Consider the following 22128-nt stretch of genomic DNA (forward strand, 5'->3'; position numbering starts at 1 on the left):
AGCATGGATGTTAGCCCCATTTGCATTAGACCTGCTTGGGGAATTCTTATGGAATTCTTATGGAATCCCAATCCACACGCCTGCACTTAAGTAGTTGCACTGCAGAACTGCCTGCTACCCTCTGCTGAGTCCAAATACGGAATAGTCAGGTGACCAGGCTTAAGATATGTGCAGCCTACAAGTCAGGAGTAGAACAGATCTCACGCCTTAGCCCTGTGCAGACAACATAAGGCCCATCTATTGCAGAAGGAAAGTGGGTAGTCACAAAAATAGCACCAATTTTTTATTATAAATTGAACTAAAACTGTTGCCAGAACACACTATTTTTCATACTCACAATGACTGCTGAAGTTAAATCGGAGCCCTATGAATAAACACACAGCTGCTAAAACAGGAACAGCACCTCCAAAACCTTGAGCTTTTATCCATCCAATACCTGTTGTGCCCATGAATAGAGTTCATCTACTGATACATACACATGGCTTATGGTTTGTAATATGAGTGAATGTGCAGAATGGGAACATGTTTTTGCAAATACAGCTTCTTTACAGCTTAAAATTGAGGCTATGAATCTGCTGTTCACAATGCCTTTATAGAGTCGGTTGAGAAGAGCAAACAAGGAAGTGCCATAATTTTTCAGCAGCAGTATCACTTTGAACATGGTGCATGCTACTGCGGGACTGTTAATACTAAAACCAGGAAAAAAAAACAAAATCAAGAAAACATTTCCCTTGAATTCTAAGTTCATGAAAACCCTTCATAACTGTTAGATTCTGTAAAAAAATACAGGTAAAATGGAACACAAACAACATTGTATGGAAAGGAAAAAAGAATGAATCTTTACTTCTTTCACTCAAAGGACTTAATTTGCCAGAGCAAAAGTCATTTTTATAACACAAATTAGTACCTAGTAGTCTTGAACTTTTGTTTGGTGTGCAGTTGTCTAAGAAGGTATTGAAAAAAAAAAAGTAATCCAATTTCAGCAGTTACATGTAAAAAACCCTATAAAACCCAGGCCTGATTTGGTGTTTGGTGGAGGGTTTATTTTGTATTGTTTTTCAGAGAGACCAGCACAGAGAAGTCAAGTGTAAAAAAAAAAAGATTTAAAACAACTAAAGAAACAGTAAATATTTTTCAGCAAAGTTTTAAGGGAGTGAGTAGTACTGACCTGGTCACAGGTAGAACAGGCTCCATTGGTCTTGCTTCACACCATGGACTCTTCGGCTGCTCTGCATACAGAAGCGATGACTGACAGTGTAGTGTCAGAGGGGAGAGATGGCTGGGAGCAGACCATAACACATTGGGGCTTGACGTTTGCCTCGTGGATGCAGTTTCCGAATCACCAAAATTGCTGGAAATGTTGTAATTCATCATAGCAGGACTGCAGAATGCCATTGCAGAATATTCATGTCTGGTTTCCACGTAAGATGAGGGAATATAGACTGGACTGTGTTCTGCTGTCAGCGTGGACTGATTACAACTGTAGGGAACTGCAGAGACGATGCTAGTAGGTGAGTTTTTAATTTCTGTCTTATTGCATCCAATATCCTGAAGTGGCAGCAACTGAGAAAAATCCTTGTGAGAAGATGCACACAGGGACATTTTGAAGCAAGACTGAAGACTGCTGTTTAAATATTCATCCTAAGGTGGGAAGGTATAAAAAATTGAATTAAAAAGTAAGAAAGTTCTGTATTAAGTCTTTTCTATAAAAGAATAAAAAAAGGAATCATTAAATGAGAAAATATAAAAAGATCCTGTTAAAACAGATTACATACCAAATGCACTTAAACAGTCAATGTGTACAAATTTGCTACCTTTAAGAAAAAGAAAGCTTTCTAGAACTTCCTTAAAAATAAAGGCTAAGATAGATGTTGAGCTTAGACTACCTTATAAAATGAAAACAAAACAAAATATCACTTGAAGTGTGAAACAAAGATGCAGGTGACAACTTGGATCTTAACACAAGTAGCTCCTTACAACCAGGATAAAACTGCTCTGTGGCAGAGGCAAAATTACCCTGTGGTCCACAACTATGGGGTGAGTGCCCTGAAAAATCAATTCTCTTCGTAAGAACTCATTACCTCCTGCTCTCACTATAAGTGTACTACTTCAGCCTTCCCTTTATCAGCACGAACATGTAACAGCAGGTATTTTAAAAACACACAAACACACCCCCGTCTCCTTACAAACCCAGAATTCCACTGCACACACCTCATCACAAAGGAGGAAGACATGTAATGGATGTCAGTAAGCAATGCAACTTCATCACTGAGAGGTCCCTGGATACGGCACCTCTGAACAGAGCCATTATAAATGCAGAAATTGCAAAATGCTGATTTCCAAAGCTGACAACACAGAACTTGCACAATTTCATAAGGTCTGGAAGTCATATTATTTCCTGCCACTCTCCATCTGCATCTCAACTACTCTCCATCCTTCCTCCCATCTGAACCAGCTATCGAAACAGGCACCTTAATTTGCTCACAGCAAATAATCTTTGCCAGATTTATGTATACCCAAATTATTTAAGGGAGAAAAAAATAGTAATAAAAAAAAGAGCTGACAAAAAGCATCCTCCTAATACATAACCCCCGTCCTGGAAGTGTTCATTTTACAGTAGCATTTAAAAAGATTTCTTTTTCATTTTTCAGTAAGGATTTCACCTGCAGTTCATTTCAGCTTTGAAGACAGACATGCAGCCCTCCCATAGCTTGCAATCCAAAATAATTCTATTTCCAAACCAGCAAATTCCAGCCCCCAGAACTGATATTGTAGTGTACTTTTAGAGATGGTAGTAAGATCTTAACAAGAAAAATCACAGGATAATTTCAAAGACACCCACAGCTTTGCTAATTCCAGAAGTGGCCAATGTATTGATGCTAAATATTCTTACCTTTTTTCACCTCACATGACCATAAAGCAAGACGAGGAAGATTAAACCACAGGTTTGCTGAAGTACCAATAATCTCCCTGTCCCAAAAAAATTTTCAGCCAGATGCAATTCCTAGTATGCCACCTTAAGGCATTGACACATTTTTCTCCTCTAAGGCCAGGACCGAGGGTAGAAGCATTAACAAAACATATAAGAAATAGTATTTTTTAATAAAAGGCATAGTTTACAGTCTATCCTTCATTTTTACTTTGCACTCTGTCGATGAAACTGAAGGTATCTATCTGTAGAAATAACCAGGAACTCGTCTAAATCAGATGAGGCACTTCAGACCCAGCTGCTGTTTTTTCCTTTGTGGGAAACAGGAAAGAGATATCTCAGCAGCTGTTTATGTCCAGCAGTTGTTGGACTGGAACTCCAATGCAAAGGAGGAGAATTTGACCTCACTCCTCACACAATCTGCATGCTTCATTTGCTCCAGCCACATGCTTCACTAAAAGAAACATGCATCATTCAATTTTCACTGCAAAAAGCACTGAAAATCTCAAAGGTGCTTTCACTCCACCATAATGGTGGGGTAGCCCAAATAATTTTTAAGCAGGAAATGATGGAACTAAGAAATGATCCTAAGACTATTTTCAGTGGTTACTATGAATGGGCCCAGTGAGCACACTGAATTCAAAATACATTTAAAGGCTCTGCATGGGTAAAGCTGTATACCATTTGCAGTCTTAGAGGCTGTGCACATTCAAATGCATATGGACACTCTGCAAGAGCATCTGGAGTGTCCAGCAAGAGCTGACTGTGCCAACTGCATCCCTCTGCCCCCCTTGAAAGGGCACACAGTGCAGGGTAACCCCAAGCCCTTTGGAGGGAAGGACCTGAGGAGAATTACACATCTCTGTTCTAGCCAGCTAGAGACATTCCTGTGATACTACAATAGTTCGTGTGGCAGGCAACTGGTTGTGTGTTTTCCCTCAGACATTTGGAAAACGTATGCATAGAAGCTGTAGAAGCAGAGAGAACACAGAGATGGTACTGCACAATTTTATGAACTGAAATGAGCAGAGATTGAGGTTGTGTTTTTCTGTAGAGGTAATCCACTAGTGTGGTATGCAGGATAACTGCGTATTTAGCAGGACATACTGTCTCCAAAGCACTACATAAAGGATTTGGAAACATACCCAGAAGTTACGAGAAGCAAGAGAGGAGTTTGTATTAGAGGGAGGAGTTGAAGTGGGTATGAAAAGTCAGTACAGCCTTCCTCAAAAACTGGCTGCTCAGGCATAAGTTATTTAGAAGAGAAGGGACCGTGGGTTCCAGGAGGTTAAAGAAAGCTGTACTTATGGTCTTCAGCAGACTGCAATATAGTGAAAAAAATAACAGCATTAACTTAAGACAATTAACTTGGGTAGAAGAAATAGTTTAGCCACAGTAGACCATGGACCTGCATGAGATCAAGTTGGTCACGTTTCCTTATACCCATACAATTTAGCATGGGAAGCCCAGAGCCTCACAAATAAAGTAGGACTGCTAAATTTATACAGTATTACTAAGAAGGTCCTAAAAATTGACTGATAGACTGTGAAGTTCTATGTCTTAAAGGACTGCAGATTGAGATAACCAGATCTTAATATTAAAGGCTCCACCAACACCAATACCTCAGAAGAAAGCATGACCACATTTAAGCCAAGGATTACAATAAGTAGTGCAACAGGCTAATAAATGTGTTCCATCCTGGTACACCATCCTCATATTTTAAGCACCATTCATTAAACAGAAATTAACTTCTTCACAAAGTGAATTCCTGTCCCAACACCCTCTTTTTCTCTGAAGAAAGATTTTTAAAACCAAGATTCAGCTATAAAGTACACTATTTAGATCTACTCTATCAGCACTGCACTAGATGTGTAACAGACATAGAAAAAACCAGGTACCTGTTATTTTTATATTAGTCTTTTGGGAGTCTGCAAATGTTTCAATCCACTTAAGTCAGTTTAGCTTAGCAGGACACTCAACAATCAAAATGCCATTATTAAGTAAATAGCCGTTCTGTCCAGTTCCTTGAGTAACACTTACCATTCACATATCTAAGACACCATGGGCAGGGTTCACGTCTGGCATAGGAAAAAACAGTTCCATTGGCTCTAGTACCCAGAGGCTGATATCACTATCCATAAGGATGCAGGAAAAAGAAAAAGTGATGTTATCAATGTTCTCCACAACACAAAACAAAAAACCTTTTTGTCTTTAGGTCTGCATACTGAACTCAATGCATCTTGAGAGTCACCACACAAGACACACCAGATCAGACACAAGAGCTGGTTTAGATGTCATAGTCAAACAGATACATGGGTAAATAATTAAGCCATCTGACCTATTTGAACAAACTCAAAAGCTAGTTATTGCACATTACCTACACCAAGTATCTTTTTAAAAGCCTTGAATGAAATAACTAATTTAAGTTTTTTAATTTTGGAAAGGGGAAAAAATAGGTAGAGAGGGCAGGCTGCCGTGTTTTATAGCCTGCTTGGAAATGTATAAATACGATAACTTTTCCTAGAGAAATGCAACACCGAAAAAAGCAAGAGAATGACGGATGTTCTCAGGCACACTTCCATCCACATACACTACAACACGCTTAGAATTTTCTAGACAAGTCATGTATTTGAGTAGACTTTTTTCCAATAGAGAATTAAGATGACCTTTTCCTCTGTTAGGCTTAGATTAAAGTGCAATCATTCTTCCTTTCATTTTAATAGGCACTCTACTGCCCCAGAGCCTAAGCCCTGCAGTCATCTTGTAAAGCATTCTATTAATATTCTGCTAAGTTACATTTTACACAACTCTTTGTAACAATGAACTGAATCATTTTCTCATTTGATCATTAAAGGAAAGTCATTCCTGGTGCATAACACGGCACATGTGCTTCAAGTTTTGTGAAAAACTTATTACTCATTAAACACAGCAGTGCCACATACTGCCAACAGAAGGCATATAAGTAAACAAGTTTATTATTACCTGAAAAGGACTAGATGCAACAAATAGGGGACAGATAAGGAAGCAAAATGAAAACAAAGCTATCTGTCCAGACCTCAGATATTGTACTCATTCCAACAAAACGAATAGCATGTTCTCAACAGTCAAAGGCGAAAAGACCTCTGAGGAAAATGCATCAGGAGAAGGTTTTGGGAAGACCTTGGAGCCACCTTCCAGTACCTAAAGTGGCCTACAAGAAATCCAGAGAGGGGCTTTTTTCAAGAGCAAGTAGCAATGGGACAAGGAGGAATGGCTTTAAACTGGAAAAAGATAGATTCAGATTAGATATTAGAAAGAAATTCTTCACTGAGAGGGTGGTGAGACACAAGAACAGGTTGACCAGAGAAGCTGTAGATTCCCCATCCCTGGGAACGTTCAAGGCCAGGTTGGATGGGACTTTAGGCAATCTGCTTTATTGGAAGGTGTCCCTGTCTGTGGCAGGGGGGTTGGAACCGGATGATCTTTAAGTTTCCTTCCAAACCATTCTATGATTCTATGAAAATACTGCAGATTAAAAGCACACAGGCAAGAACACTTTGAAATGCTTAAGCAAAATAAGCACTCTCATTGGCCTGTCTTAGTCCTACTGAGGACACTGGCAACTTCTAGGTTATTTTAAACATTTATAAATTTATATCAGGGCCCAATACATGACATACACAGAGGCACCAAGGGAACTTGGTTTGTACCACCAGAGGAACACAAGGAGGGTCTGAGTGCAAGTGGAGTTAGAAAGACAACAAAGCCAGACTCTTCAGAAAAAGTGCACAAGCCAGGACAAGGGGTTACAGTCACAAATCAGCACAAGGGAAATTCCAGCACATATATGACAAAATTCTCGACAGTGAAAGTTAAGTACAGGAACAGGATACCCAGAAAAGGCTGTGAAATCTCCATCTTTGGAGATAGTAAAAAAAACCCACCAGATTGAAAAAGGCCCTGAGCAACCTGATCTCACTTTGAACAGGATGCCGGAACACTTGCTCTCCAAATGTCCCTTCCCAACTTCCCACTACTGGAAATAATCATAACAGAGGAAATTCCATTTTACCTGTACTGGAAAGAATGAAGCATATGAAAGGGTCATGGACACTGGCCACCTTGTCAACTTTGTTCAAGAAGGTAAGAGCTGTGGGTTCTGTCAAAAGACAACCAGCTTTTAACACTTCATGGTACATTACGATAGCTGTCTTGTATATACTGTAATGGGATTAGTTCACTAGAAGGTAAGCCTAGCACTGGAGAAGATTTTTGATCTCAGTTCAAACTAGAGTTATGATTGCAGTGGTTTCTATACTTCCAATTTGTAGACCCTTAAAATGCTATCAGACCTCAGAATGGATTTAAGCTATGATTTGCATTTTTAACTATGTTTCATAAACCTGGGATTCAGACAAATGAAAAGCCACTGTTCTGCTAAAGTACACAAACTCAAGCTGAGAAACTTCAGCTCCTTTGCTCTCCATGTCATTACTTCAAAGTACAGCATGGACACGCAATGCGTATTCGAACAAAAAAAATATTTGAATTTCAGTGTGAAAATTTTACCATGTTCCATTAGAAAATAAATATTTATTACAAGTATTACACAAGTAACAATTACAAGGATCTCAGGATTCTGTAATCATGTTTCAATCCACAGAAGTATCATGGCAGAAGCCAGTTTATAGAATATCCCCCTTGTCCGATAAAAACTTTCGACAATGAAGAAAGCATCTCCCTCTGATGCAAGGAAGGGCAGGGATCCAGGAGGGATTACCACCTTCAATCACTATTTCTCCCTTACTGACTGTACCCTAGAATAAGCATATAGGAGCCTTCCAGCCTTCTTCCACACCGTTACTTTCTAGTCATTAGCAAAGCTTGTATTCATAGAATCATCATAAAATGGTTTGGGTTGGAAGGGACCACCTAGTTCTACCCACTACAGCAGGTTGCTCAAAGACTCACCAAACATGGCCTTGCACACTTCCAGAGATGGGGCAGCCACAGGTTCTTGGGGCAACGTGTTCCAGCATCTCACCACCTTTACAGTGAAGAAACTCCTCCTAATATCTAATCTAAATCTATTATCTTCCACTACCCCCTGTCTTATCTCTACAGGCTCTTGTAAAATGTCCCTCTCTGGATTTCTTATAGGCTTCCTTTAGGTATTGGAAGCTGCTCTAAGGTCTCCCTGGAGCCTTCTCCAGGTTGAACAACTCCAGCTCTCTCAGCCTTTCTTCGTAGGAAAGGTTCTTCAGCCCTCTGATCATCTTTGTGACCCTCCTCTGGACTCGCTCCAACAGGTCCATGTCTCTCTAATGTTGAGGACCTTAGAGCTGAACACAGTACTCCAGATTGGGTCTCATAACAGTGGGGTAGGGGGAAGAATCACCTCCCTTAACCTCCTCATAATTCTCCTTTTGATGCAGCCCAGCATACAGTTGGCTTTCTGGGATACCAGTGCACACTGACAGGTCACATTGAGCTTCTGGTCAACCAACAGCCCCAAGTCCTTCTTCTCAGGGCTGTTCTCAATCCATCATCCTCCCAGCCTCTATCTGTGCTTGGGATTGTCCTGGCCCAGGTGCAGGAACTTGCACTTGTCCTTGTGGAACTTCATGAAGTTCACATAGGTCCACCTCTCAAGCCTGTCAAGCTTCCTCTGGATGACATCCCTTCTTTCTAGAGTATCAACCACACCACACAGCTTGGTATTATCCACAGACTTGCTGAGGCTGCACCCAGTGCCACTGTCCATGCCACTGACCAAGATGTGAAACAGCGCTTATCTCAGTATCAACCCACGAAGGATGCTATTTGCCAATCATATTGAGGGACACCTTTAGTTTGTGTAACTGCTGAGAAACAGAGTACCACACTCAATCATCTGCCATCAAAAAGGACAAACATATATAGATAAATAGCCTCATTTTGCCCAGTAGGACTTCTACGCAGTTTGCAGGGTTACTGAACAACTGTCTCTTAGTTATTGTCATGGTGTAGACATAAGCTGACACAGGAGCTGAGATTCTTTGACTCCAGTCAAGTTTGTTTTGTTTACTCTTATAACAATTCAGCAGCTCCTGTATTATAAATGCATAAATTAGAGTCTTAAAATACCATTTTTTCCCTATTCCCTCAGCAGTTCCCCCATGCAAGCCTTTGAGGATATACGGCAGGCACACACAGAGCAGTGCCAGCAGCAATGCACTCATGCCAGACAGAAATCCGAGAGAAAAGGGAGGGAAGGAAAAAGTCAATATGTGAAGAAAACCAAGTAAATCAGGTAATAGGAATAGAGCAGGAATTGAAACTTCCTAATGTCTCAGGCAGAGAGACCGTTTGTCTTGCTTTCTGAGGAAACCTAAGTTGAGAGGTTTTTCCTGGCAGCAGCTGTACATCACTAGGTATAAAAACCTGTGATGAGATTTAAGAGCCCTTTGGCCAATGTACAACAAAGTAAGCTCATAACTGCCCCTAAAACCTAGACCCCATGGCAATCTATAGGCAACAAGATTATATAGGTGGGTAGATAAACACGACATATACCCAAATAGCATGAACTCATTTATTTCTGCAGCAAATGCCATACCACCCGAGGATCTGATCTGCTATAGCTCCAAAACACAGGGTGTGAGTTTCTGTTTGTCATGTATATCAGCAAATACAGCATTTAATTTCTCCTGGCCAAGCAGATATGATGCATTGGCTGTTCCCTTGAGCACGCCATGTCTCAGGCTCCTCAAATTACCGCTTGCTTTATGAGACCAAGAAGCAACAGTGATAACCACAGTTATCTTTGCCATAAGAAAACCTTTCCTGAAAACATGTTGCCAGGGAATCATTATTTTTAGATCTAGGTGGCCTGAAGCAGACTTTTTCCTGTCAGACCTATATGCCATATCCCATACTCCATTATCTCTTTCCCAAACAAAATTACCTTTTTTTTTTTCTTTCCCCAGACAGACTCTTTACTATGCAATTTATTATGCTGTAGGATTAATTTACACAGCAAAAGAGTCTGTTTCACTAGTGGTCTTACTAAGCAACATGCCCAAACCCTTTTCAACTAACAGCACTTGTCAGCACTGTTTTCAAGACAACCTAGTGTGTCTGTCCAAGAAAAGCATGTCACATGCAAGATGCCTTTTCCATCATTGCCACTGAGGCAGCTGATGAAGCTGTTGAGTTGAACTGCACTTTGGGAGACATGAGAGACTTGCTATGTTTGTGTGACTATGACAGCAAGGAATGTCCAGTTCATGTCTTGCTCTACTCAGCATCCAAAACACACAGTTCATAAATATGAAGCTCCCTTACCTAATACATGGTTACCATACCTTTTACTGCATAAAGCAAACTTTTGTCTTCTGGTCACAAAGCCCGAATAAACAACTTTTTCTACAATCAGTTAGAAATGAAATCTGTATGAATATGGGTGAGATGCAACACAGTTTTAGCTGCTTTTTTGGATTTAGCTATAAGTCAGTTTGTTTCCTTATTGGAATTTACGTAAAATACTACTTCACTTACATTCATTTTGCAATGCATCTTCGCATTAACAGAAAATTCAATTCTAGCTTCTTTAAAAAATTAATAATTATGCCATAACTTTTCCCCCACCATCACTAATTCACTGAAATAAAAGTATTGCTTATTCTTGTCTTTCAAGCTATGAAACATTGTTATAATGCTGCATGAAATCCCAGATCAGATACATTTAACATCATTCACAGATAACCAAAGTTTGTGTATACATTTGAGTCTCTTGAACAAAAAAAAGCTGTTCTAGATTTGTCTCATCATTAACCTGGACATGAAAACGTGCCTTTCACTGTGAGTAAAACCCTGTCTCAACTGAGTTAGTCAGAATTCCATTGTTGATTCACAGAGGTGGACATTTATCTTATATATTAATAATGACTAAACTTTAATGTTTTCCTGGTCTTATGAAAATGAAATGCTGAAATTAGTCCGGGATTTCTGTTCTCTAAGTTTGATATTTCCTGACCCTGGAGGAATGGATCAGCAAACTCTTCTATGTGAATATTTCTTGCTGCTAGCAAAAGCATGTTGCAGATAACTGAAGAAGAGCACAATAACATAGTGGACATAAAATTTATTCAGCCCCCTAGATCACTATTCCTTTTCCCTGCAAGTTCTTTGCCACTCCTACCTTTAAGCCAATATTCAAGAACCAGAACTAAAATTAAGAGTATTTAAAGAGATAATACACTAACACGGATTTATAGTGGTTATAAAAAATTTATTTTAATCCGTTCTTTACCAGAATATCATCATAGGCACTCTCAGTGGCTGAGTTATTGAAAGCAGTTCTGCCACTGCAGCATTTTAAGAACATCTCTAAAACTATGGGTATTTTCTTCCTGTAATATTTTATCAGGTCACCAACAAACAAATTTTTGTAATTCAACTTTCACCAGCAATACTTGAAGCTCTGGTAACTGATTCTCATAAACCATAGCTCTTAAGAGATCAACAGTAAAGAAGCATCAGATTTAGTCTATCCCTCCAGGTCTTAGATTTTTGTTGTTATTTCTCCTGTGAAAGTCCGAGGAAGCTGAGCTGTTCACACACACACACACACACACAGTTACCAGTCAGAATGGAGACACTACAGCTGTCTTTCTCTAACACTGTGTTACAGTCACTGTGTCTGCAAAATGTAAGTTATATCCTGTTTAAAAAGATACAGGGAAGTTAAGAAAGAAATGCAAAAAGGAGGACAGCAATAGAGGGGTGATTCTATGTTTGAACTTCATTCTCAAACATAAAGAGGAATTTTGAAAAAGTTCTGAAATAGCAAATACAAGTTCCAAAGCTTTTAATTAGGAATACAAAATGCATTTGTTGCTTCAGTAAAGGCATCATATTTTGGTCTCAGATTTCTCCTCCTCTTCGGGGGACAACAGATGAGCAAGGAATTTCAAGGATACAGATGAGGAAACAGATTGCTGGTAATACTCAGCACATCAGAATCAAATGCTAAATGATTTGATGTTCAAAAGCAGTTTCTCATGCAGCTAACAACCTTATCAAAACTTTCTCTGCATATAAATGTGAACTGTGCATCATTCTCCATATGACAAGGCTGAACTCTTTCCCCAAAAAATAGCACATTTACCACCCATTCCAAGGTCTAAATTGCATAATTTGCTGTTTATCCCATCCTCTCTCCAGATTGAAATTTATTTTCTGTAATAAAATCTCGCTTTTAAAACCTCCAAGACAAAAAGACTGAATCATTCTTGTCACTGCTAGCCAAAAGTCTTTACAAGCATTCAGACAGAGGTTCTGATAGGTTTGATGAAGATTTACACACATGCTGTCCAATCTTTACCTATTGTTAAATATATTTTTTAGCACTGCCAAAAACAAACTTAAGAAATCAGCCTGTACCTTCTTGTCTAATTAGGAAAAGTCTTTTCAAAACTCAAGTTCTCATTAAAAGAATGCAAACCTGAATGTGGGAAAACTACTTACGTAGACATAGCAACTGTAAGACCAAAACCTGAGACATTTATCAGTATGGGACCTGGAATTTTAAAAGCCTGATCCAAAGTCCACCTGAGTCAATGAAGAGACTTCCAATAATTCCAATTTGTTTTGGATCAGGTCCAAAAGAAAAACACTATGATGCTAAGCAGTGGCTTTTACCTTTTATTGGCATATTCATTTGTGCAATTTTCCAAAAACCTCAAAAAATACAACCCCTAAATGTACGTACAAAATAATCCTCCTGTATTTAGTTCAGCAATCCTAACTAGATTCTTAAGACTTGTCTTAGGAATAGCAAACTTCCACAATTTTAGAATACAGCAAACTTTGACAATTTTCTCTGATCCTCAGAGAATTTTTAAAACATAAGCCTACTGAAATACCATTTAATCTGCATACATTGTCAGACTTTAAGAACAAATTTTCACTGGAACCAAAACAAAAACTCTCTGAAATTTAACTATGCCATTTTACTTATACAGGTTATTGTTCATAAATCCAGAGGCAATCAATTGCAGACCTTTGGCAACATTTAAAATAATAAAGATTTCATTCAATAGAGCACATACCTGATTGACACTGAATAGGGTTTCTGCTCTTTATAAATGTTCTGACAGCATTACATGTCAGCAAGGCTTTCACATAGCAGTTCTGGATTTGTTTTCCTTCTTTCCTTCATCTCTGATTCTAAAGCAGCTGTGCCCACCACCACTTAGTCATCAGATCTCAAATATGAATCTTTTCAAAGCAACGTGATGCCCGCTCATCAGTGCAAGGTTACACAGATACTATCAGTGTTTCCTTTCCCTGTGAAGGCAAGACCTAAACAGAAGTTCCTCCTCCTCCTTTCTGACATAACATGCTTCTGAATTTGTTGTTCACTGCAGTTAAAGCTCTTACATGATTGAATCGTTTTATAAGCCAAGCATTTTCATATTTAGCACAGAAATATGAATGATTAACTAACCAGCAATACTAGAAGTAAATACTGAGATTTTAAAAGCTAAATCAAACTTTTTATATCTTTGTCACAGAAAAAGCTGAAACATAATTAGCATTTGCTCTGAACCAGCAATGTACTCATTTTAGACATTTTGGGTAGCACAATGAATAAACTACTTTGGCACTGATTTTAAACACCAGATGCATAAACACAGACGAGTAGAGATTATTTCTTTTAATGTAACTACATTCTTTTTGAAACAAAGCAAATTATCTAGAAGCCATTTAAGTTAATATCCTTATTTTAGTAAGTGTCGTGGTTTAATCCCAGCTGGCACTACGCCCCACATGGCCACTCGTTCACACCCCGCAGTAAGATTCAGGAGAGAATCAGAAGAGTGAATTAAGAAAACTCATGGGTTGAGATAAAGAGAGTTTCATAAGTAAAGCAAAAGCTGTGCATGCAAGCAAAGCAAAACGAGGAATTCATTCACCACTTCCCATTGGCAGGCGGGTGTTTAGTCATCTCCAAGACAGCAGGGCTCCATCAAATATAGCCATTACTTGGAAAGACAAAACGCCATCACTCTGAACGTCTCTCCCTTCCTTCCTCCAGCTTTATATGCTGAGCATGACACTATATAGTATGGGGTATCCCTTTGGTTAGTTGTGGTCAGCTGTTCTGACTGTTTCCCCTCTCTGCTTCTTGTGAATCCCCAGCCTTCCCACTAGTGGGGTGGGGTGAGGAGCAGAAAAGGCCTTGACTCTGCTCAGCAATAACTAAAACATCTCTGTATTATCAGCACTGTTTCCAGCACAAATCCAAAACATAGCCCCATACTAGCTACTATGAAGAAAATCAACTCTACCCAGCCAAAACCAGCATATTGTCCACCCCTCATTGCATACCATTTACGTAATCTGGGGTCCTGCATTATCCAGTACATCCTCACTTACCCATCACCACCCTGCCAATCCTTTGATAGGCAGATATTCCTTTAGTTTATGGATCACCCCTATGAAATGTCTGTAAAACGTCCATCAATGTCCACAGAATGTCCATTGAGTTCATTTAGTTCATGATTTTGGGCTCCAACTCCTATGGTGGTCACTCAGGACAGGAGAGAGGACATGTTACATGGAGCTACTGTGCACCAAAGCCAGCTCAAGTTCGGTTACTGTTGTGCTCACACTACTTCTCGTAAGGCTTGTCCTCCATTGGTTCAGGTGGTTCTGCTATAGTAATTCCTATAACGTGCAACTCAAGTCATAGGCTACAGCAATTTAAAAGTATATCTATTGCAATCTCCATGCCTGGTCCCTTTGGACCACACCATAGGTTTTCACTTATCCACAAACTGCAGGCCCTTCAGGTTGTACCTGCTCTAAGTGAAACCTTACCTACAAGCCAAAGTCCCTGCAGGGGTATACCTGTGGCAGCATAGGCTTATTGACAGTGACAGTTGCTTTGAAGTGCACCTGTTCCAGTGTGGCCTTATCCACTGGCCACAATGCCTTCAGAGATCCACTTGCTCCAGCACAGCCTTACCCTCAGCCACAGTCCCTTCAAAGCAAGCCTGCTCCAACATGGTCTTACGTATGGCAGCAGTCCCTCCAGAGCTGAACCTGATCTGTTATGTGCTTATCCATGGCCACATGCTCTGAGCTACTCCAGCATGACTTCATGCATAGCTACTGATGCTTCAAGATGCACCTGCTACAGCATGGACTTATCCACAGCCAGAGATGCTTCTGATTGTCCTGCTGCCACATGGATTCATCCACAGGTCACAGTCCCTTCAACTCCAGTTCACACTGGAGTTCCAGCCTGACCCATAGAACAGCACAAACAGCAGCAATATCCTGGATATCTGCCAGCCCAGGCGCATGGCCATTGCTGTTAATAAAATGTTCCCAGGCACTGCAGAGTAAGCCGATAAGCAGGGCAGCAAGCAGCAAAGCAAAAAGCAGCCACTAATGAGCACTAGACTCAAATATACAGCTAGACAAGCAAGCCTCATGGCAAGCACAGAAGCCTCTGGATTAATAGCTAAACAGCAACAATAGCTATTTATTTGATCTAGCACATTCTAGACAAATTTGTCATTATCTCAACTCCTTCAAGCCCAACACTGGGTTCCAAAACAGACTCTTCTGGTTTAAACTCAGCTGGCAACGAAGCCCCACATAGCCACTTGCTCATATTCCCCCGCAGTGGGATTCAGGAGAGAATCGGAGGAGTGAATTAAGAAAACTCATGGGTTGAGATAAAGAGAGTTTCATAAGTAAAGCTAAAGCTGTGCATGCAAGCAAAACAGAACAAGGAATTCATTCACCACTTCCCATTGGCAGGCGGGTGTTCAGCCATCTCCAAGGCAGCAGGGCTTCATCACATATAACCATTACTTGGAAAGACAAAACGCCATCACTCTGAACGTCTCCCCCTTCCTTCTTCTTCCTCCAGCTTTATATGCTGAGCATGGCACCATATGGTATGGAGTATCCCTTTGGTCAGCTGCAGTCAGCTCTCCTGTTTCCCCTCCCTACTCCTTGTGAATCCACAGCCTTCCCACTGGTGGTGGGGTGAGGTGAGGAGCAGAAAAGGCCTTAACTCTGCTCAGCAATAACTAAAACACCTCTGTATTATCAGCACTGTTTCCAGCACAAATCCAAAACATAGCCCCATACTAGCTACTATGAAGAAAATCAACTCTACCACAGACGAAACAAGCACACCAAGTTAACATTTATTACAAAAAAACTGGAGTCTCGCAGCAAGGTTCAATTCTCAATTATACATTGAGATTGCTTTCAAAATTCTTGATTAGTTGCACAGCATTAATTTAATTTACTCTAGAGAAGCTGACATGCTTGCAAATTTTTCTTGGATAAAGCCTCATGTTACTCACCATTACATTTTAGAACCCATAATACCTCAAAGTTTACATAATGTTCTGAAATCTCACGTGAATTAGGAAATTTACTGTTGTCAACCCACGTAGCTGAAACAGTCCTGCCCCCTTTGCTATCTTCAGCTTCTCTGCAAGCATAGCCAGGACCAAACCAAGGTAGTATTACTACCCGCTAAGTCAGTCATTCCCATAATTACCTTATGCTGATGCAATTTTTCCTCAGCATCAGATTTCTCTTTCTACCTTGCGTCTTCACCTTTCTTGAGCCTCTCCATCTCCTCTCATTACTATTTTTCAGGTCCAAACACAGCTGCTTTTAATCTCAAAATCTTTGTGTTTAACAGATAAAGCCTTTTGCAAGCTACAGAGGATTTAAATCCCTAGTGCCAGCACTGTCTAATGATTAGTTCTTATACAGAGTTGAACCTGTCTCTATCCAACCCTATTTATGCCTGTGGTAACCGACAATCACTGTTTCAGGGCAAAGTCACGTTCCGTACCATCCTCAGTACTAATGGGATAGCAAGGTAAAGGTTTACTGCTAAATACTACAGAAGTGCATCTTAGTTGTTCATACATGTAAGAGCTGCTTTCCCCTCACATCCTGGCATAGCTCTGAAACCACCTGTACCAGGCCCTGATCCTGCAAGTCCCTTTACTCTAAATAACTGACCCTTGCCAAAGCTCCCCCTATTTATAGCAACTGTCTTCCTGATCTTTTCTCAAGACAACAGTAGAGACTCTATTGCTAAAGGGCCCCTCCTTTTCCACAAATGGATGGCAAAAACTTCCAGAATCAGGAAGAAGAGAGGGGATGCTACCCATAGCCATGAGCAGAAGTTGGATTTGTGAGGACATCAATGGGCTCAAAAGATCCTTATGCCTGTTTTTTCTCTCCATGAAATCCAGAGGAAATCAACTAGTAAAATAGACACCTACCATTTTACAGGTAAATCTACCAGAAACTACAGCAGTCCCTGCCATTAGTCACGTTACAGCACACCAGATTCTGCAGAAAAAAACTGTTCTGTACTTGACTACCTTCAACAACTTCCAGATGTGTTGCCACAGGCCTATCTAAGAACTAGTGTACATGCTCTGCCTGGTAGACAGGCCTAAGATTAGGCCTGCAGCTCTGCAGAAGTGTCCACAAAATGAAGACTTAGGAGGGGAAAAAGGGAACAAGGACTGTGGACACGAAATAAGCATTAGGAGCAGCATTAAGCAGTTACCTGTGAATTGTACCTTTCCTCTCCATTCACATCTTGTCTTAGTTAGGAGCCACAGCTATTTTGGGTAACATAAACAAAAGTCTTCAATCAAGGGAAATTCAGATTGTATTAAGGATTTTGTGCTAGATAACCAGATGGAACAAAAAGCAACAAGATAAACAATCAGGAACAGCTGTCAGTAGACAAAGAAAAATAAGGTAATTTCTCTTCTCTCTTTTATATATATATAACACATATTGTTATTTCCTAAAACAATATAAAATGAAAAGGCTTGTAATTAATGTATTTTCATGATAAATTTTTTTGGGGGGAATGAGCATCAAGACAGCAGTTTCCACACGTAGAAAGGACTCTGAATTACAGCAGTTTGTAACCAGAGCAGCACCTGTCCAGCAGGCATGTGAAACAGCTACAAGGAGCCTTGGGACAAGATGGAAGACAAAAAAAGTCCAAATAGGACGTAGCTCAGGATAGTATGCTCCCCTGCATGTACAAGTGCATGAAGGAGAATACATTTGTGCCAATAGATTCAAAAGCAGTTCCTTTAGACAACGATGTTGTGAATAAAATGGGTAAATGCTCAGCACCCCAGGCCCGTCATTGATGAATGGATTTTATCTTGTGCCTAACACAAAGAGTTACTTATATAATTATCATCTGAGAGTATTTAAGGCTGAGCAGTTCCTTGAACCAAAAGATTCACCATGCCGATTGTATGGTATATACTGTCTGTATACTCCACAAGTATAGCACCAAGTTTTCTTCTCAGCATTCCCACTACATATAGCATCCCAGATGTCACAGTCATGACCTGGCTTTCTAGCAAATTCACTCCATACAAGCAATCTGAAGAGTGGTTTAACTTGAAGATTCATCTAACAAAAAAGCTTTTCACCACCTCCCACAAGTTTTAAAGCTGTTATAGAAAAAGGACTCCTTGTACTGAAGGAGAAGTGAAGAAAAAGGGCCGAAACAGAACTGCAAAGAGCATCTTTCTGGGCAGTGTTCATCAGTTGTTATATGTTCTTGCATGCTTATTATTAAACTCCCCTGGCAATCTCCTTAAGAACACCTTCTTATAGCTGGAAAAAAAAAAAAAAAAAAGCTACAGTATCTGAGACACCCATAAAAAGAACTAAACTTTGAGGAAATTTTTTTTGCTGCCATACTAAGCCCTCTCCTTGAGGCTCCTAGCTTAAAGCTGAGCACAGACATGTATGGATGCTGCAATACATACAGATAGTACCCAATGCCACCTGCAGGCTCTGAAGGTCCACTCTTTCGAAGCTCAGCTGCAGTGATAAGCATCTCTGCCATTGTACTAGCAAGAGACCAATAAACATATGGTGTCTATACTGCTAAGGATTCATTCTTGCCTGCATTTCAAGGAATCCCTATCTTTCCGTTTTTAAACAAGACTCTCATCTAGTAGGCTGGAATACAAGAAAACAGTATCTTGTAAGTTCATCCTTTAGAGAGAAAAAAAATTTAAAGTTTTAAATGTTTAATATTAAATTATTGCAACATACACTAGGATTTAAGATTGATGCAGTATCTTACTCTCTTTTCAATTAATTGCAGTTTTGGCAGCAAAGGCTGAAAGTCACTGACTGAGCAAGTTGAATATGTGTTTCTTGATTATGTACAAAAGAGAATTCTCTCTTCCTCCAATTTACCTCATCCAAGACTGGTTCAACATAGGTTGGCTTTTAAATATAGGAAAGATGGGTTCCTAAATACTCAGATTCAAAACTTTTATATAAATCATACATGAAAAAACAAGTCTCTGTATCACACATACAAAACAGGATATTTACTAAAGAGGAGATTTTGTCTGCTGGGTCCAAACAATTTCCTCTGCTACCACAGCTCAAACTCTTTTCTGTCCTCATTTAAATCATTCCAGATGCAGCTCTCAGCCATGGCTCATGGTCTTGCAGCCTATTGCTGTATCTTCCCTTGGACCTCTTTGCCTTGAATATACCTACCCACCCTGCAGTTACACCAGCCAAACTGTCTTTTGAGAAGGGTCTTCACAATTCCTTTTTCTTTAATCTAGTTACACTTAGTCTACTAGACAAGTTCAGGAAAAAAAAATTATACATATTCATATTCATTATAATGTAGGAGCCTTTAAAAAGGCTCCTTTCCATAAAGCAACAAAAATAAATAAATAAATAAATAAATAAGTAAATAAATAAATAAATAAAGCAGAGCAAGCGAAGTACTTTACATATACTGGCAGGTGATATAAAATATGAACCATGCAGTTACAGAAGATAACAACCACTATGCAGGACATGACTCATGTCATACACCTGTTTACTAGATCTACTCAACCTAAGCTTGCAAATAATTGCTGACTCCTTTTCTTGCTATGATTTTAAGGTAAAGTAGGCAATAGGAGGAGGAAGAATAGCTGGGCAAGACAGGGAAGGCCTGCTAGCTCAAAGCAATCACTAAAGAAGTGGCTTTGGTATGGGAATGAAATGTAATTGGTCACACCCACTGCTCTTCAACAGCTTTTCAACAGACATGAAGAACAGCTGTCCTTACTTCAGAGTCTCTTACAATACAACTAAAACACTCGAGCAAACTGAAATACTTTTTCTTTCCTTAGCAGACAACATGAATCTAACTAGCAAAGCAAAGTTCAAGATGCAGAAGATAATGCCAGTGGAAGAACAAGAGAAAAGAGAATTACAGAGCCGTATGAAGTGGCTAAAAGATTCCTAAAGTATTTACAATTGAAGCAACTGAGCTTTGTTCTTTGATCAATACAGACACTTAAAAACAACTTACCCTTTAAGGAGTCTGTTTAAAAAGAAATCAAACTACCAGAAACATCACAGTGGTAAAAAGTCCTGTTTTTCTGTTCGATGTTACCACGAAGAAGTAGATAAAAAAAAAAAAGGTTACTCTTCTCACATATCTTTTTAATTCACAGTTTTCTGGATCAGACCTCATTTTGCAGTAAGTTTATTTCAACTTCCCCTTCAAAAAATAATCATTATTCAATGGCAGCAGCTGAGGTCAGATTGGGTCATCTCCTTTTGTCTGACGGCTCAATGCCATCACCAGCAGCAGTGTCTCTCCTTTGCCTTCTCAGGTCCACGTGGCCCCCGCCCCATGCTTTGTACTGGCTCTGCAGCTCACCTGACCCAGGAGAAGCCACTTCAGCTGGGGAACTTTATAGAAAGCTATCCCAGCGAAAGGAGAAGGAATGAGAAGGAGGTAGAGGGGGAGTTTCTCCTTTTTTTGTTTTCTTTTTTCATCTCACTGCTGGGCTAGTAAGATGAATCTACTCCTTGACAGGTCAGACAAATGGCAAACCAAGAGAAAGGCAGGGCTGCACCGTCAGGAGTGGGGGAAGAAAGACTGCTCCTATGCCTGACTGCAAACTGTTAGATCAGATCAGTTCCTTTCTTCCTGCAAGGAGGACTTCTAGCTATGGCTGAGGCACTGACTGGACAAAATTAGATTGAAGTCAGGCCACACGTTCTGTATGCACCCCTATTCCCTATCCCCACCATCCCTAACTGTGGAGGAGTCAGCCCGCTGCCCAAACCCTTTAGCAACCATCCCTCTTACCCTTGCTCCCCAAGCAAACGCCCCTCTGCCACCCAGGGAAGTAAAGCTACAAAGAAAATCCAGCAAAAAAGCTGGACAATGGGCAACAGGAGCCAACATGAGGTGTCACAAAACCAACATTAGGGTATCCATTGCAGGGGGATTGGACTAGATGACATTTAAAGGTCCTTTCCAACCCAAACCATTCTGTGATTCTATGATTCTGTTCTCTGGGGCTTGGAAGACCCTTGAAACACACTGTGCTCGTGTGTCTTTCTTCCACAGCACATTCCTGCACTGCCTTCACTTCAGTTTCACTCTACACCAGCCTCCTCCCACTTCTTACACCACAACCCTTTCCTTTCTAAATAGCTGATCCATGACCAACATCCACCCTCCCAGATGACATTCCTTCCTCCTTCTATTCACATTGCTTTGTAGAGCAGAGAAGGGATTCAGATTCAAACTTACGTGGTGGGAAAAAATCAAAACCAAAATAAAAAAAAAACAACGAAAACCCACAAAATTAAACATCACTTTCTCAAGGAAACAGAGAAATAGATGAATTCTAACAAAAAACAACTCTCCATAATGAATGCTGTAATAAAACGGAAACATTATATTCAGTGGAGTCATGAAACAACAGCATGTTATGTACATTACTGCTTTACTGGGAAAAAGTAAAGTCGAAGTGCTCTGATGCAGAGACAGAACATTTTGGAATGAGTTACATTCCTACAGGGGGACATGACTTCTGCATTCTCCCAAGAAAGCAGCTCCAGATTTTCAACCAGGATAACTCCTGAGGGACAGAGGATCTAGTATATTCCAAGACTAAGCAGTTTTGCTTTTCATCCAGAATCACTAGGAATTTAGGCAACACCATAAATACAAATAGGTTTTAAATGTAATAGAAGTTTAGAGAAAATCTACTGCCAGTGGATTAGTACAGAACATGTTCTTTTCACCTATTACATTGTTAAAGAAAACACAACTGGGGGAAAGGGAAGTAGCAGAGTCTTATTTGCTTGAACTGGTG

The 22128-nt window shown here is 40.0% G+C and overlaps 1 protein-coding gene across 5 annotated transcripts in view; it reads right to left on the reverse strand.

Moving 5' to 3' along the window:
* ESR2 (estrogen receptor 2) overlaps window positions 1–22128 on the reverse strand; it is a 59457-nt gene that overhangs the window by 34888 nt on the left and 2441 nt on the right. The window contains exons 1-3 of one of the 5 annotated variants that reach the window (XM_065683132.1): window positions 13003–13074; window positions 4970–5060; window positions 1169–1641 (exon numbers count right to left, since the gene is read on the reverse strand). In XM_065683132.1, coding sequence (XP_065539204.1) covers window positions 1169–1641; window positions 4970–4972 — 476 coding nt within the window. In that variant the 5' untranslated portion in view covers window positions 4973–5060; window positions 13003–13074. Of the gene's footprint in view, window positions 1–1168; window positions 1642–4969; window positions 5061–6980; window positions 7064–12418; window positions 12454–13002; window positions 13075–20321; window positions 20609–22128 lie in introns of those variants that run through there. The other 4 variants (XM_065683131.1, XM_065683133.1, XM_065683136.1 and 1 more) reach the window with 4 other exon arrangements.

Source organism: Lathamus discolor, chromosome 6 (assembly GCF_037157495.1).
Source record: "Lathamus discolor isolate bLatDis1 chromosome 6, bLatDis1.hap1, whole genome shotgun sequence".
NCBI classification, from domain to species: Eukaryota; Metazoa; Chordata; class Aves; order Psittaciformes; family Psittacidae; genus Lathamus; species Lathamus discolor.